General features: G+C 43.6%; 1 protein-coding gene across 5 annotated transcripts in view; it reads right to left on the minus strand.

The window, feature by feature from the left end:
• The window catches only part of METTL9 (methyltransferase like 9), a 49,369-nt gene that overhangs the window by 21,489 nt on the left and 11,963 nt on the right, over nt 1–15,917 (minus strand). For all 5 annotated transcript variants that reach the window (XR_004967368.1, XR_004967367.1, XM_036307970.1 and 2 more), the window contains exons 2-4: nt 9,771–9,961; nt 5,531–5,740; nt 2,151–2,335 (exon numbers count right to left, since the gene is read on the minus strand). Coding sequence is in view for 3 of the 5 variants with exons in the window: in XM_036307970.1 (XP_036163863.1) it covers nt 2,151–2,335; nt 5,531–5,740; nt 9,771–9,961 (586 nt within the window). In the remaining 2 variants the exon portion in view is untranslated. The remainder of the gene's footprint in view (nt 1–2,150; nt 2,336–5,530; nt 5,741–9,770; nt 9,962–15,917) is intronic.

A 15,917-nucleotide genomic window follows, 5' to 3' on the forward strand; every position in this document is an offset into this window, starting at 1 on the left:
AAAGAACTGACCAGCCCTGGCCGGTTTGGCTTGTTTTAGTCCTTACTGGAAACCGCCCTCTTGTCCAATGTGACTCCCTCTCAATATTTAGTGTCGGAAGCACAAGGAAGTAAAACTCATGGTCAAACTGGTATTTCTTCCCCTGTGCTTCCACCTCCTCTATGCCAGGAAGTTGCACTCAAGTTCTGTCAAGTGGTTGCCCAGCAGGACCCAGGAAGCCAGGCTTACACCTGATGACTGTGACTGTGGCAGTCACCCCGAGGACACTCATTGCACAGCATACGTGTATGATACAGGGGCACTCACGCCTACAGCGGCTTTTTCTTTACCATGACAAACGGTTCAACAACAGGTATGTAAAAATAAACATGGGGGAGGGAACATCTGTCTATTCTTTCCCACCCTCCATTTTGTCTATCATCAACACAAATCTAAAACCATTTGGTAAGCCCAAACCGGTTTGGCTCGGTGGATAGAGCGTCGGCCTGCTGACTCAAGGGCCCCCTGGTTCGATTCCGGTCAAGGGCATGTACCTGGGTTGTGGGCACATTCCCAGTTGGGAGTGTGCAGGAGGCAGCTGATTGATGTTTCTCTCTCATCGATGTTTCTAACTCTCTATCCCTCTCCCTTCCTCTCTGTAAAAGAACAATAAAATATATTTTTAAAATAAATAAATAAATAAAAATAAAACCATTTGGTAAATGTTAAGACAAGCATTAAATATGAACAGAGTCGAACCTGAAGGGGGAAATAAAGACAGGAAATGAAGGAGCAGGTGAGCAGCAACACAGATCCACAGATCCACAGATCTTCACAGACATTCACTCACCACGATGCTTACAAAATAATGGGTTTCTTTATAATGTCTGCAAGCTCTTAGAGTTTTAACCCGGCTGAGCTAGGCAGTAAACTTTAAAAAAAAAAAAACCTAAAGATTTAAAAATATTAACATGTATTACTTATATAATAAACTAGAGGCCCAGTGCATGAATTCGTGCACGGGTGGGGTCCTCGGCCTGGCCAGCTATCAGGGTCGGCCAGCTACCAGGGCCAGCCAGCCGGGGGAGGGACCACGGGAGGTTGGCTGGCCGGGGGAGGTTGACTGTGGGAGTGCACTGACCACCAGGGGGCAGCTCCTGCCTGAGCGTCTGCCCCCTGGTGGTCAGTGCATGTCATATTGACGGGTCAACCGGTCGTTTGGTCAACCAGTCATAAAGGTCACTTAGGCCAGTATACAGATAATTTTATATTGCTGTACATTAACTTACAAAAATGCAAAAGAGAGTCTTAAAGTCATAACTTTCAACATGACCTGAAACACAAACCACACTAACTGAAACTGAGTCAGTGTGAACTGCAGCCACTAGCCACAGCGCATCTGAACGAACAGAACCAAACCACTTCTTCTCATCTACTCTCCCTTCAGCAGTGCTGAAGAGCAGACCACACAATGGAAAAACCAAACGTTACACAAAGAAATGATACAAGCTGGAACACAAAAAGGGAAAAACAGGTGACAGCATTTATCATTTTTAGAGTCTAGGACAAGAAATTTAAAATACAAAATTGCTACAACATTCTGCAAGTATATACAGGTAGATTCAAAGGCATGATTTATAGCTTGACTCAGCTTATAAGCTACTATATGGTGCAAGCTCCATTTAAAAGCAGAAAATATGGGCCCACAGTAGGCTTCCCATCTGGAGTGGGCAGACCTGACTGAGCACTAATTATTACCACTGCAAAGGGACAAGAGTTCTATGACAGCCACATCAATCCCTGGCCGGTGGCCAAGTGGTTAGATTACCGGCCCCATGCACCAAAGGGTCATGGGTTCAATTCCCAGTCAAGGGCATGTACTTGGGTTGTAGGTTCAACACCTGGCCCCGGCTGGGGCACATGCAGGAGGCAACCGATCAATGTATCTCTCTCCCGTAGATGTTTCTCTTCCCCCTCCCGACTCCCTCCCTTCCACTCTCTCTAAAAATCAATGGGAAAAAATATTCTCGAGTGAGGATTAACAACAAAACAAAAACTCCACATCGAGATGAACATTCATCAAGGAGGTATTTTCCAGGCCATTCCAAGAAACAGAATCACAAGCACCAATAACCACCTATGCTGGGAAAGAACGGCCTGACCACACTCACCGTTTTCCACATAGGGATGGAAGGGCAAGACCAGGGCAAGGATGACCCTGCCTCTAGTTGGCTCCAAGACACTTCTGATATCTTTTAACAAAGTCAGGGGCTGATCACAGCGGTCCAGCAAATTCAAGCAGCTGATGACATCATACTGGAACCCTGTATTCTGCCATTCATTTATACCGAGCACTCTGGAAAAATCAGAAAGAACTGGATTGATACAAAACTCCCTTACAGACACCTTTAAAAATAATTGAGATGCCAGTAAAGGCTCTAACTTTGTCTTCTAATTCAAAGTGAATTCAAAATCTTCATTTATAACCTATATATGCAGAAATAAAAGGGCCAGGGCAAGAGAAAAATAGCTACCGTATTTTTTTTTAATTTAGCATTTCACCTATTTCCAAATCTCAAAACATATAACATTTTCTTTTCAAGAGCTAATCATATATTTAATAAGTATGACAATACGATGATAAAAATGATTATAAAACTAAAGCACCAAATCCTTGAACATCAGTTAATGAAGGAAGAGTCCTACTTTCTACATTCACTGGTATTTAATCATAAAATACATATTTATGGTTTCTATTCCTAGTGTCCCTATTTTTAAAAAAAAATGTTTTTTTATTGTTGATAGTATTACAGATGTCTCCCATTCCCCCCTTATCCCTTCGTCCCAGTTATTACCCCACCCAGGTCTTCACCCCCTCCTAATTTTAAGAAAGGCTGGGGGTGGTACAGATAATTCCCATTTTCAACCTATGACCTATTGAGCATATCTGTTCCCAGAAGAGAGATACTATGTCATACTTTAAGATTTTCACATCTAAATACCTTTACAGAAGAGAAAGCACAGGACAACCCATTAAAGCCGTGACTCACGCAGAGCACAGTCCGCACACTACCCCAGCCCTCAATCTCTCCCTCTGCCCTGTCCTCTTTTTCTCAAACAACACTCCTAGTGCTTTACAATGTTTATTCATCGAAACGGGGAGATCTTATATCAAGAGTCTTTTTCAGCCACACCATCACGGCATTTTATATCTTCTTCACTCCTACTTGGTTATAGCAATCAGAATGTGGTAGGCGCTGCCTGTTAGAAGAGACGGGAAAAGGATCCCCAGCCCTCGCCGGGTGGCTCAGTTGGTTGGAGCGTCGTCCCATACACCAAAGGTTGCAGGTTCAACTCCGGGTCAGGGCACATACATAGGTCCAATCCCCCCTGTTGGAGCATGTGCGGAGGCAACCAATCGATGTTTCTCTCTCAGTCTTTCTCTAAGGATCAATGAACATGGCCACAGGTGAGGATTTAAGAAAAAGGAGTCTGGTAAACAAGTCTTTCATAATGCTGAGTAGATATAGCAGAGATAACCTAGAAAATTCTAAACATATCTTGAGGGCTGCTTGGCGAAAACTCACTTTGCTTCCCACACTCACTTTCAAAACACAGATTTTTTTAAAAATGGGCAGAGAGTCAGATTAGGAATTCAGCATGACTTAAGCTACTGTTATAACAAAGGTCAGACATTTTGAAATGGTAAATTAATTTCTAACTAAAGGAATATGGTTTAATTAATAGACCCAGGAGGATTTATCGGAGACAGATAGCTGGAGCTAAGGGAGGTCTTACAAGTCAGTCCTGTGACATCCCTACGGAGGATGACAAGGACTTGGATGCTGGAGCTGGGAGGAAGGTCAATCTCCCTGACCTCTAATTCAACTTCTAAGGCCCAGTTGTGCCAGATCATACACACACGTGCTCCCCCCTTCCATGAAAAATCCCATTAGATATCTGTTTGCAGTAACTTCCCTTCCACCCTTTCCTATGTGGTCTCCTAGGCTAAACATCTCTGTGTTTTGCCAGTGTTCTAAGAGCTTGTTTTGTCTTGCTCCAGGAGCTACGCTGACACACTGTATAAGCAAAAACTTAGGTGGATAGAAAAGTGAGTATGTAATTCTTTCTCCTTTCTAAGGCGAAGCCCAGCTTCTCTTAGGTTCCCCCCACTTCGCACCTCCCAATTCTAAACTCAGCCCCCTTTTCTCCCACTCAACAGAACCCATACTGAGCAAAGAAGAGCCTTCTTCCTAAGTCTCTCAAGCAATGGATGGTCTGAAAACCAAGATTTGACACTTCATATTCATTAGGATAGCTATTGAAAGAGGGAAGGGGAGGAGAGGGGAGGGGAAAGAGGGGGGAGGAGGGTGGGGGGAGGGAGGGGGAGGAAGGAAGGGAAAGAAAGAAAATAAGTATTGGCGAAGATGTAGAGAAACTGAAACTCTTGTACACTGCTATAAAATGGTGTAGCTGCTATGGGAAAAATTTCCTTAGAAAGTTAAACAGCAGCCGGTGTTGCTCAGTAGTTGAGCATTGACCGATGAACCAGGAGATCAGGGTTTGATTCCCAGTCAGGGCACATGTTGGGGTTGCAGGCTCAATCCCAGGTTGGTTGGGGCGCATGCAGGAGGCAACTGATCGATGTTTCTCTCTTACATGGATGTTTTTTTCTCTCTCTCTCTCCCTCCCTCCCTTCCTCTCCCTTCCTCTCTGTAAAAATCAGTAAAAACATGTCTTTCTTAAAAAAGTTAAACACAGAATTACCATATGACCCAACAATTCCACTGGGTATATACACAAAGGAAGTGAAAGCAGGGACTCTAACAGGTATGTGTACACCCAGGTTCACAGCAGCATTACTCACAACAGCTAAAAGGCAGGAACAGCCAAGTGGCCATGATAGATGAAGGGATGCAAAAGGAGAGATTTCTGACACCCGCTACAACATGGATGAACTCTGAAGGTACTATTTTAAGTGAAATAAGCCAGTCACAAAAGAACAAATATGGTAGGATTCCTTTTATTTGAGGTACCTAGAATAGTCAAATTTCTAGAGACAGAAAGTAGAATAGCAGTTGCCAAGAGATGGGGAGAAGGAGTGGGGACTTAAGTGTTTAATGGGCATGAGCCAGCTTGAGAAAATGAAAAGTTCTGGATGGTTACACAACAATGTGAATGTGCTTAACACCACTGAACTATACACTCAGGAATGAATAGAACAGTAAATTCTATGTTATATATTTTTACAATAAATTTTTTTTTCACTAAAATATTTCAGAATGCCAGATTCTAACCAGGGAATGAGCCCCTACATCTGATCTCTCTCCAGACTGGCTCCGACCTGCTCTCTCCCGCCCAGTAGTCCCAACTCTGCCAAGGAAAGAGGACTTGTCTCTCAATCCACTTCACTGTAATGTGCAAAGTTGTTCTTTTTAGTTCCTAATCATGGAAAATTGTTTCTGATTCATATCCTTTAAATAATACGCTGTCAAGAAGAAATACACCTAAAATCAAGAAAACTAGCCCAAATCATGTCTAAAAGTTATACCTGTATTTCTTCTTCTGAAGCTGCCATATCATCGTTTCAGACAGCTCAGTGGCATAAATTTCTTCAAAATGCGGGCTCATGATTTTTGTGACTTCTCCATCTCCAGCACCTAGGTCGAGAAGTCTATGGGTTTTCCAGTCAGGGTTAATTCTAAGCAGTCTCTGAAACTGATCTGGGGAAAACACAAACATCGAGCCTCTTCCGAGCAACCTGGAAAAGAAAGGACAGCATGGAAGAGTCAACACGAGGTAAGCACTGCCCATACACATACACACACAGAGCGGCCGTGGGGACTCAGCACCAACAGCTCTTTGAACTTACAAAATGTTTAGTTTTATATGATTATGTGATTAAAACATGTGTAATATTTTATATGATTTATGTCATGGTTAAAAAGCAATGTTAGTAAAATAAGGAAATACCTCCAGGTAGCATCATTTGTCTTTGAGGCTGCAAATAACAACCCAAAAGGAGTGGGGCAAGGAGAGGAATAAAAGATGAAAGGGAGGCCCTAGCTGGTTTGGCTCAGTGGATAGAGAATCCGCCTGCAGACTGAAGGGTCCCAGGTTCAATTCCGGTCAAGGGCACATGCCTGGGTTGCGGGCTCGATCCCCAGTAGGGGGCATGCAAGAGGCAGCCAATCAATGATTCTCTCATCATTGATGTTTTATCTCTCTCTCCCTCTCGCTTCCTCTCTAAAATCAATAAAAATATGTTTAAAAAAAAAAAAGGTGGAAAGGGAAAAGAATGAGAGGGGAAGGAAAGAGAAAAATGACTAAGGAAAGATGAATGTGAAAAATTTATGTCAAAATAGGAAAGCGATGGAAGGAGCAACCATAAACATGTTTATCAGGTTAAAAAGATGGCAGACCAACAGAAACAGGCCACAGCACTAGCCAACAATACTAAGCAGAAACACCAAATATGAAAAAGAAGCCTTTATGAAACTAAAATAGTAAGAAAAAATAGTTGTAGTATGATTTATTTTTAAGACAAAAGAGAAAAAGAGTGGTCCTTGTGCTATCAGTTAATTTGCATTAAGAAAGTAGATTCATACTCGTGTCAATTTATATACAATTGGTGGGGCCTATTATTTCTAAGGATCCTAAAGAAACACTCAAAATCACAGGAATGCCTTTGGAAAGTAGACTGAGGCGTTAAGGGGAAACGAATCCTGGAAAAGAAGGCACAGCTCACGCCAGGCCTCCTAGAAGCCTCGTGGAAATAACTCCAATCAGAACCGGTTTTCTGGCTCTCAAATCATGGCTGGTCTAGCGCAGGGACCTCACACTTTACATGAAGTGGAACCCATAGACAGTGCACAACGATCCGGGAGCCAGCTGGAGCGCGATCTGGGCACCCCAAGGGCCTTTCTGTACAGTCAACAGCTCCGGAGCCACTTCCGCCTCGGCCCTGGGAGCCAGTCTGAAAGCCACAGGGCTAAGAGACAGCAGGAACTCTGCCCTGCACTGGCACTTTCTGGAAATGCCATGAGGCACAATACATTTGTTATACGTACAGGGACCGGAAAGATGCAGGCAACTTGGTACTTCTGGTAAGACCAGTTTCAGGAAAAAAATATTACCTGTGGAGTGCATATAACAAACTCCCCCTCCTATTTTCCTACTAAAGCCATAGGAGAGTTTAACCAAATCTAATATTGTTTGACCAATAAATCTCCCGCCCCACAGAAATGTTAAAAAATGAGGTGGGGGGTCAGAGAGGAAACACGGTGCGGCTCACAAAAACTGCTGACTAGAGAAAACAGTATCCTGGAAAGACAGTTGTTTTTAAATTTAAAGTTTAATTTTATTTTTCCATTGACATTGAGAGTGAGAGAAAGAGATGTAAGAGAGAAACATTGACCAGTTGCCTCCTCTAGATGACCAGACCAGGGAATCAAACCCACAAACTAGGAATGTGCCCTGTCCGGGAATAGAACCTTTTGGTGTATGGGACAATACTCCAACCAAATGAGCCACCCAGCCAGAGCAAGACAAGTTGTTTTTACTATTTTTTCTTTCTTTCTTTTTTCTTAATCTTTATTACTGAAAGTATTACATAGGTCCCTCTTTTTCCCCCATTAACCTCTCCCAGCCCACTCGTCTGCCCCCAAACCATCACTATCCCATTATCTGTGTCCACGGGTTAAGCATATACACATACAAGTTCACTGGTTGATCTCTTCCCAACCACCCTCCCCTACCATCCCTCTGAGGTTCAACAGTCTGTTCATGCTTCTAGAGTTCCCTTTTATCCACAACCTCGCCAATACTGGTAGTTTGTTGATGGTAACCATTCTGACAAGTGTTAGGTGATAGCTCATTGTCATTTTGATTTGCATCTCTGGGATGATTAGTGACTTGGAGCATTTTTTCATATGTCTCTTGGCTTTCTGCATTCCACTTTGAAGAAGTATCTATTTAGGTCCTTTGCCCATTTTTTAACTGGATTGTTTATCTTCCTTTTGTTCAGTGGTATGAGTTCCCTATATATTTTGGAGAGTAACTCCTTATCGGATGTATCATTGGCAAATATGTTCTCCTATGCAGTGGCCTCTCTTGTTATTTTGTTAGTGATGTCCATGTGATTTTTTTTTTAAGTGTTGAATACGCATTCTAGGTTCTCTGGTCACAATCTAAGTCCCCTCTAGACTCCAGAATCTGCAGAGGAGGTGTGCCTCCTTATAAACATCTTCCTTATAAAATCAACACCAACACAGCCACCAAGTCTCTCCTTACCTGGCCTTCCCCTTCCATTACAAAGGAAGGCTGATAAGCATCTCATCTTAATTCAAGAAGGTGCCATAGTAATTGTTTCTGAGAGAGATACCCACTCAAAGTAACCATCTAGCACTACAACGGATGGAAGTACCAAGGGACTAAAAGTAAGCTTTCAGCTGAGAATAAGAACACAGGGCAAGAGTGGTTTTTGTTTTGAGTAGGGTGGGGATGAGGGTTAAGAAGAAGGCTAAGAGCTGTAAATAAGGGAAGCCAAAAAGGACTTATTAACTGCACTCCCTCACTTTGACCAAACCGTGAAGTTCCACATGCAGGGAATTTTAAGCAGAGTCCAGTGGGGTAGAAGTAGGGGGAAGCAGCTCAGAGTTTTAAATTTCCCCAAATTACATGCAAAATGTTGAATTTAAGGACAATGAAAAGAGGATTCCTACCTTTTATAGCTTTCAAAGAGGTACAGGGCCCCAAAAAGGTTAAAAATCACTGCTATAGTGACTTATCTGCTTTCCAATGAAAAGATAAATGGAATAGAACAGAAATTCAATGAAGCCAATTTGAGAAGCAAAATGTCAGACCGCGTTGTAGAAATTCAACTACCAATACAAAAATAACAACTGTTTGCTGAAGCAAACTTAGCCAATTGCACATAAGCGATGAAGAAAACCAAGTAAGAAATCTTGAGAAATGACTCAAGGTGCCTAAAAACATATTAAAGGACCAGATGATAGACTGGGGATGCAGACATTCAGTAGAAGCTGGCTCCAAACCTCAGTGGGGAAAAAACAACCATAAAAAACCAGTGGCTTTAAATGGTCCCACAGGCTTTTCTCCTTGGCATTCTGGATTCTTGGGCGTTGGGATGTTTGAAAATGTGGCCAAGAAAGGATAAAAAACATTCCTAAGCTTTTTCCATAAATTTAAATGACAGAACCACTCTAGGAATAGAGAATTCCATAATAAGTTTACAAAAGTCGGCTGAGCCTAGACGTTACGTAAGAACAGATACAGGACCGTTCACTTGAAAGAAGCCATCACCCATGGGTTGGGGTAAATCAGATGACCCCAAAAACTTGCTCCTGGGACATGTGCTTGAGGCCAAGATCTGACTCCTCAGCCCTTCCATGGCAAGGGGTTGGGGTCAAGTATTGTGCTACCCCCGCTTCATCAGCAGCAACAACATCACCCATTAGAAATGCAGAATCTCAGGCCCCACCCAAGACCTACTGATTCGATTTTGCATTTTAACCAGATCCCAGGTGATTCCTGCGCACATCAAAGTTGGGAACCACTGCTCTCAGTACTTCCCAGTGGAGAAACGCAGACGAAGACAAATGAGACTGTCTATCAAGTTGTGGTGAACTTGAAAAACAAGGTTGAGACACTGGATCTAGTGCCAAGGATTTTGACTCACTGCTGAGGTGGTCAACAACCTGAACAAGATCTCTTTTCCTTTTCTTTTTCTTAAACATAAGGGTAAAGAAAAAAATCCAAGAGTCACTTACCCATTGATAGATGTTCTAGACATAAACAGACTAAAAACAGAGGACACAAAGGAGTGGTACAGCTGGATAAACAGCCAGCCCGATTTCTCAATGCTGTTGTTTAAGAAGATCTGTGTTCCTTGATCGAGGTAACTCTGAACAAACAGAGCCTGGAGTGATTCGCACAATTTCTCTCTGTTGCACTCGTACCACTAAAAAAAAAAAGAAGAAGAAGAAAATGAAAACACACAACTGTACCTTCTGGACTCTGAGATTAGGGAAAACTCCGCTGGCCTCTCCTGCACTGGGATGCAGCGCAGAAGCCATAACCAGCTCTGTGAGCCTTGTTCTCAGGTAAGAGAGCAGTCACCTGAAGCAATGATTTAACTCATTTAACTCAAAACCACCAACAAATCAATGGCAGAATAAGCAGCAACATTTAACCCTCTAGAGACCAGATTATGCTGCCTTTTCTTCCTGTGGGCTACATACACTCCACTAAAATACTGAGTGTGCTTTATCAGATCATAAGACATTCTTACAGACAGGGCAAGATGTGCTTGAGAAAGATTATGAACTTACTCAAGGCCACACACACTGTGATCAATAAGAAGACAAAGTAATCACGTGCTAAGAATCAGATTTCCAGGAATATACTTTTCAGAACAAAATTCAAGAATTTTAACTGTGTCTGAAATTTAATCTTCCACAATAAGTGTTTCCATTTGCATTTAGCAGTCGTGAACCAGAGAAGGGGGAACAGACAGGCTCTGCCATTCTTTTCTTTTTTTTTTAATTGATTTCAAGGGCAAGAAGGGAAAGTGAGAGAGGGAGGGAGGGAGAAACATCAATGTGAGAGCAAAACATTGATTGCCTGCTGCCTTCTACATGCCCCTTACCAGGGATCGAGCCTCTACTGGGAACCCAAATAGGCAACCACAGGACAATGCCCAACCAACACTGGCCATGGCTGGCTCTGCCATTTTTGTATGATCTCAGACAACTCACTTAATCTCTGAGCCTCTATTCATTCATCTGCAGACTAGAAATGTTACTAGTATCTGTCCTCATGCTGAGGGGATTAAATAAGGTAATGCAGACAAAACCTCAGTGTAGGACTAGACACACAGGAGAATTCTGAATAATAATAGCAATGAGATTCCTCTAATGGCCTGATAAGTAACAGTAAGCCCATTAAGTACAATGACACAACCCATTACTATTAATCCATTATGTGCTAAAAAAGATAATCCATTGTTTCCCAATAAGGAGCCAAAAATAATGTATTTCCCCTAACAAATAAGACTATTTACCAGCTGTAGATGTTCCATAACTGCTTGCACAGTTGGTGGACCAATTTTATAGTTATCCTAATCTTGCTAAATATTGAAGGAACTCTTGGGTAGGTATAAACCAATACAAACAAGCAAATAGGCACAAAAGTTTCAAAGACTACCTAATCTTTTTACAAATCCTGTACCCTGAACTGGATAATCCAAATCTTTCCAACTGTTGACTGATTTGTGTTAATTTACCACTTACACACTGTTATCAAGACTGCTTGCACTTGAAGATGAGTTTTGTTTTTACCAATCTATATGACAAGCTCTGAAGCTACTTACATTCACTTTTTTCCTTGGTCTAAAATGTTCATCCTTAATCACTAACTAGTTCTTAATATTCACTGTGCCTTAAGGGATGCCCAGTGCAGGTCATAAACTGTTTTCTTTTATCCTCATGGCCTCCTGATGCACATTCTGAACTCTGTAACACTAATGCCACTCTGACATTTATTTATTTACTAGAGGCCCAGTGCACAGAATTTGTGTACGGGTGGGGTGGGAGGGGGTCTCTTCAGCCCAGCGTGCACCCTCTCCAATCCAGGACCCCTTGGGGGATGTCCAACTCGGGCCTAAACCAGCAATCGGACATCCCTCTCGCAATCCAGGACGGCTGTCTCCTAACCGCTCACCTGCCTGCCTGCCTGATCACACCTAACCACTCTGCCTGCCTGCCTAATGCCCCTAACTGTTCCCCTGCCTGCCTGATCACCCCTAACTGTCCTCCCCTGCCGGCCTGGTCATTCCTAACTGCCCTCCCCTGCCGGCCTGGTCGCCTCTAACTGCCCTCCCCTACCAGCCTAATTGCCCCTAACTGCTCTCCCCTGCTGGCCTGATCACCCCTAACTGCCTCTGCCTTGGCCCTGCCACCATGGCTCTGTCCAGAAGGATGTCCAGAAGGCTGTCCGGAAGATGTCCAGTCTAATTAGCATATTACCCTTTTATTAGTATAGATTGTTCTCTGAAATGACTAATCAAGATGAAAGCCATCTCCTTGGTAATAGGCAATCAGGTACATTCTATTAATGTTGACAAGAAGTCCTTCAGATAAAACTGTAGGACTAAGATTACCATTTCTTGCATCCACTTATAAATGGAAACCTAGAACAATAGACTCTGACTTCCAGAACTAAGCAAGAAGTAGCACTATTAACTGCAAATGCCAAAAGGAAAACTCCTTTTAACAATTCTCAATTCATCAACGTTAGCACATATGGCTAAACCTTTACTGCTACATGCATCTTTCAGAAAAGAAACTGCTTACTGAACAAAATGTGCTGCAGAAGGAGTAAAGCTCTCTCTTTAAAGACGAGGGTTGAAGTGTTTGTCCCTCCAGACCCTTTGCAGCATTCTCACGCTCACCAATTAATGATCCACAAGTTGTGATTCACCCATACAAGAACATACACACACACACACACACACACACACACACACACACACTAGAGGCCTGGAAGGGGGTCCCTCAGCCCAGCCTGCACCCTCTCCAATCCAGGACTCCTCGGGGGATGTCCGATTGCTGGTTTAGACCTGATCCCACAGACATCCCTCTTGCAATCCAGGACCGCTGGCTCCTAAACACTCACCTGCCTGCCTGCCTGATGTCCCTAACAGCTCCCCTGCCTGCTTGATCGCCCCTAACCGCCTCTCCCTGCCAGCCTGGTCGCCCCCAACTGCCCTCCCCTGTAGGCCTGGTTGCCCCAACTGTCCTCCCCGGCTGGCCTGGTCACCCCCAACTGCCCATCTGCACCAGCCTCATGAGGAGGCGCCCCGCCTCCCATCTTCGTCTCAAGAGCCACTGCTCAGGGGCCAGGGGGAGGGCCCGAGAGGTGCTCCAGCACCTCCTGCTGATCGGTCGTTACAGCGTGAGGGCATGATGACCATTTACATATTAGCCTTTTATTATTATAGATATAGAATTCAACCATAACAAGAAAGGAAATACCAATTCATACAACATGGATGAACTTCGAAAACATTACGCTAAGTAAAATAATCCAGTCACAATAATCCAGTCACAGAAGTTATATGATTTCATTTACTGGAATTATCAGGAATAGGCAAATCCCAAGACAGAAAGTAGATTGTATCACATGATCTCACTCATATGTGGAATCTAATGAATAAAATAAACTCATGAACAAAATAGATCCAGAGACATATAAGCATGGAACAGGCTCTTGAATCTCAGAGGGAAGGCGGGGATAGGAGCGTGGGGGAAAGGGATAAACCTAAGAACTTGTATGCATAATGCATAACCCATGGACATACAATAGGGTGGTGAAAGCCTGAAGTGGGCTAGAACTAGTCAAAGGGGATAAATGTAATACTTTCAACAACAAAGATTAAAAAGAAAATAGATTGTGAGTGCCAACGGCTGGGGGAGGGGCCGTGGGGAGTGCCTGCTAATGGGCAGGGGGCTTCTTTTTGGAGCGATGGAAATATTCTGACATTAGAGAGTGGTGACGGCTGCACAACATCATGAATGTACAGCACTAAAAAGCACATAATTGTATATTTTAAAAGGATGGATCTTATGGTATATGAAGTATATCTCAATAAAGCTGTTATTAAAAATACACATATAGCCCAGTTAGGTTTGCCTCAGTGGATAGAGCATCAGCCTGTGGACTGAAGGGTCCCAGGTTTGATTCCAGTGAAGGGCATGTACCTTGGTTGCGGGCACATCCCCAGGAGGGGGTGTGCAGGAGGCAGCTGATCAATGTTTCTCTCTCATCAATGCTTCTCTCTCATCGATGTTTCTAACTCCCTATCCCTCTCCCTTCCTCTCTGTAAAAAATCAATAAAATATATTCTTTAAAAAATACACATATAGACATCTAGATTTTTATTTCCAGAAATTAAAAGCATTTTGAAATTTGAAGTGATCAAGCAAACTTCTTTAAAAATGCAAAATTTTGATCCAAATCTGATGATGTCACTTCCCAGAAGTCTTGGGATAAATCAAAAAGCTCAATCTGGCTTAGGAAACTCTACATGGTAAATCCATTCTGCCACAGCCTCCCCTCAGGACAGTCCCTATCACCCCATTGACACCTGGGAGGCTCCTCTCCCTGCTGTCTCACAGGGCATCTGCTCTGATCCCTACTTTTTTCACAACCCCTACTCCCTCCCACTTCACCTGGTTTATTCGACTCATGCCTAAATATTTCTTCAACCACGTTTCCTTTGAACTTCTATACTAGGTTGGGAACCCCATTCTAACACCCTCTCCTCAGTAACATGACCACTGAACTAAAAAACTACATACTTGCATGCTCAGTGTCAACCATCCCAGGTAGACAGAAAGTTTCATAAAATCGGGACAATGAATGACTTCAGTGCCTGGCAGAGATACAGATGAATCATGAATATCCATCACATGAATTACTGTTCAAAATCACAGGCAGTCCAACAGATAGAAAGTGGACTTTCTAGCAAAATCCTGGAGGGAACCTAAAGACCAGCAGCTGTCGCTGGGCTTCTGTCGACTCCTAAAGCTCCAAGGGTTTTGCAAGGCCTTGCTTAAACCCAGTTCTGCAAGGACACTGGCTGAGCATCTACCTTGTACCAGGCACCCAGCCAAGCACCTCACATTTCACTCTCCACCTCCTGGCTTCTGTGTGGGGCAGCTGGGCCTGAGCAGCTCCCACTGGCTCACGTTCCTGGTCAAGGTGCATGCTTTATAAGGAGTTTCTTTCACAGAAGCTTCCCTTCACCTCCACCCAGTTTGTCTGCTTGAGACTCACTTTCAGAGAAGAAAAGCAGGACTATTCGGCCTAATTAAATTGGACTGGATGAGCTTAGAGAAGAAGTAGTCTCATCTACACAGCAACTAAGTTATTACAGGACAGGGTTTCCCAACTCAACACTCCTGGCATCTGGGCCGGATAACCCTTGCCACCAGGCTGTCCTGGCACTGCAGGGTGTTTAGCAGCAGCCCTCCTTGTGACAGCCAAAATGTCCCAGGCATTGCCACATGTCCCGAGGAGGCAGAATCCCCACTGCTTACAATCCCTACATGGGTTTCCACAGAAAATATCGTTCTGACTTTCCAGTAGCGTTTCCTAACTACCTAAGCTTAACAGTGGTCTCGGGAACTTATGCTCCAGTGGGGGAGTCAGAAACCAAAAGAGACAAGTAGTGGGGTTATGATCGTGGCCAGGCTTCAATGAGTGGCCCCTTGCCCTTAAGGCGAGATGCTGACTAGAGAGAAATCATGGTGGGAGCCCCTGCAACCTTTGGCAGTCCCCCTGGAGTTCCACCTGAGACAACCCAGCTTCAATGAAAAGCTGTAATGAGCTCGCAGCACGTGGTGACCTGTCTGCAGATTCCTGTGCACTTTCAAGCCGGTGAGTCCTTTGAATGTGTGCTCCTCAAAGACCACAAAGACAAAGGTGCGCAGATCAGAACAAAGATTATGCCTGTTAACTTTTCACACTGGAAGGACCGTGTGCCAGGCTGGACTCCCCATCTGGAGACACCCACAGTGTCTGAAAAAGCCTCGTCTTGGCATCTTCCTTTGAAGCTCACTCCAACTTTCTTCAGTCTAAATAAGTAAATCTTTTACCAAATAACAAACTCTAATCAACCCAGAGTTATGCTAGGTGGTCATCTGCTGATGCCAAGTATAAAGTGGATGGAATGTGATAACTAAACATAACGTCTTCTAAAATGACAGCAACTAGCAGTGTCCTCCCTACTTGCAGCAAGACTTCAAAGACTCTAAAAATTAGCCAAACAATGAACAGCCAAATCAGGTACATGACATATTTCTGGATGTATTGACAGTAAAAACCAAAATAATGAAGTACTGCCTGCTGAATCA

This window comes from Myotis myotis, unplaced genomic scaffold, assembly GCF_014108235.1.
Source record: "Myotis myotis isolate mMyoMyo1 unplaced genomic scaffold, mMyoMyo1.p scaffold_m19_p_5, whole genome shotgun sequence".
Taxonomy (NCBI): Eukaryota; Metazoa; Chordata; class Mammalia; order Chiroptera; family Vespertilionidae; genus Myotis; species Myotis myotis.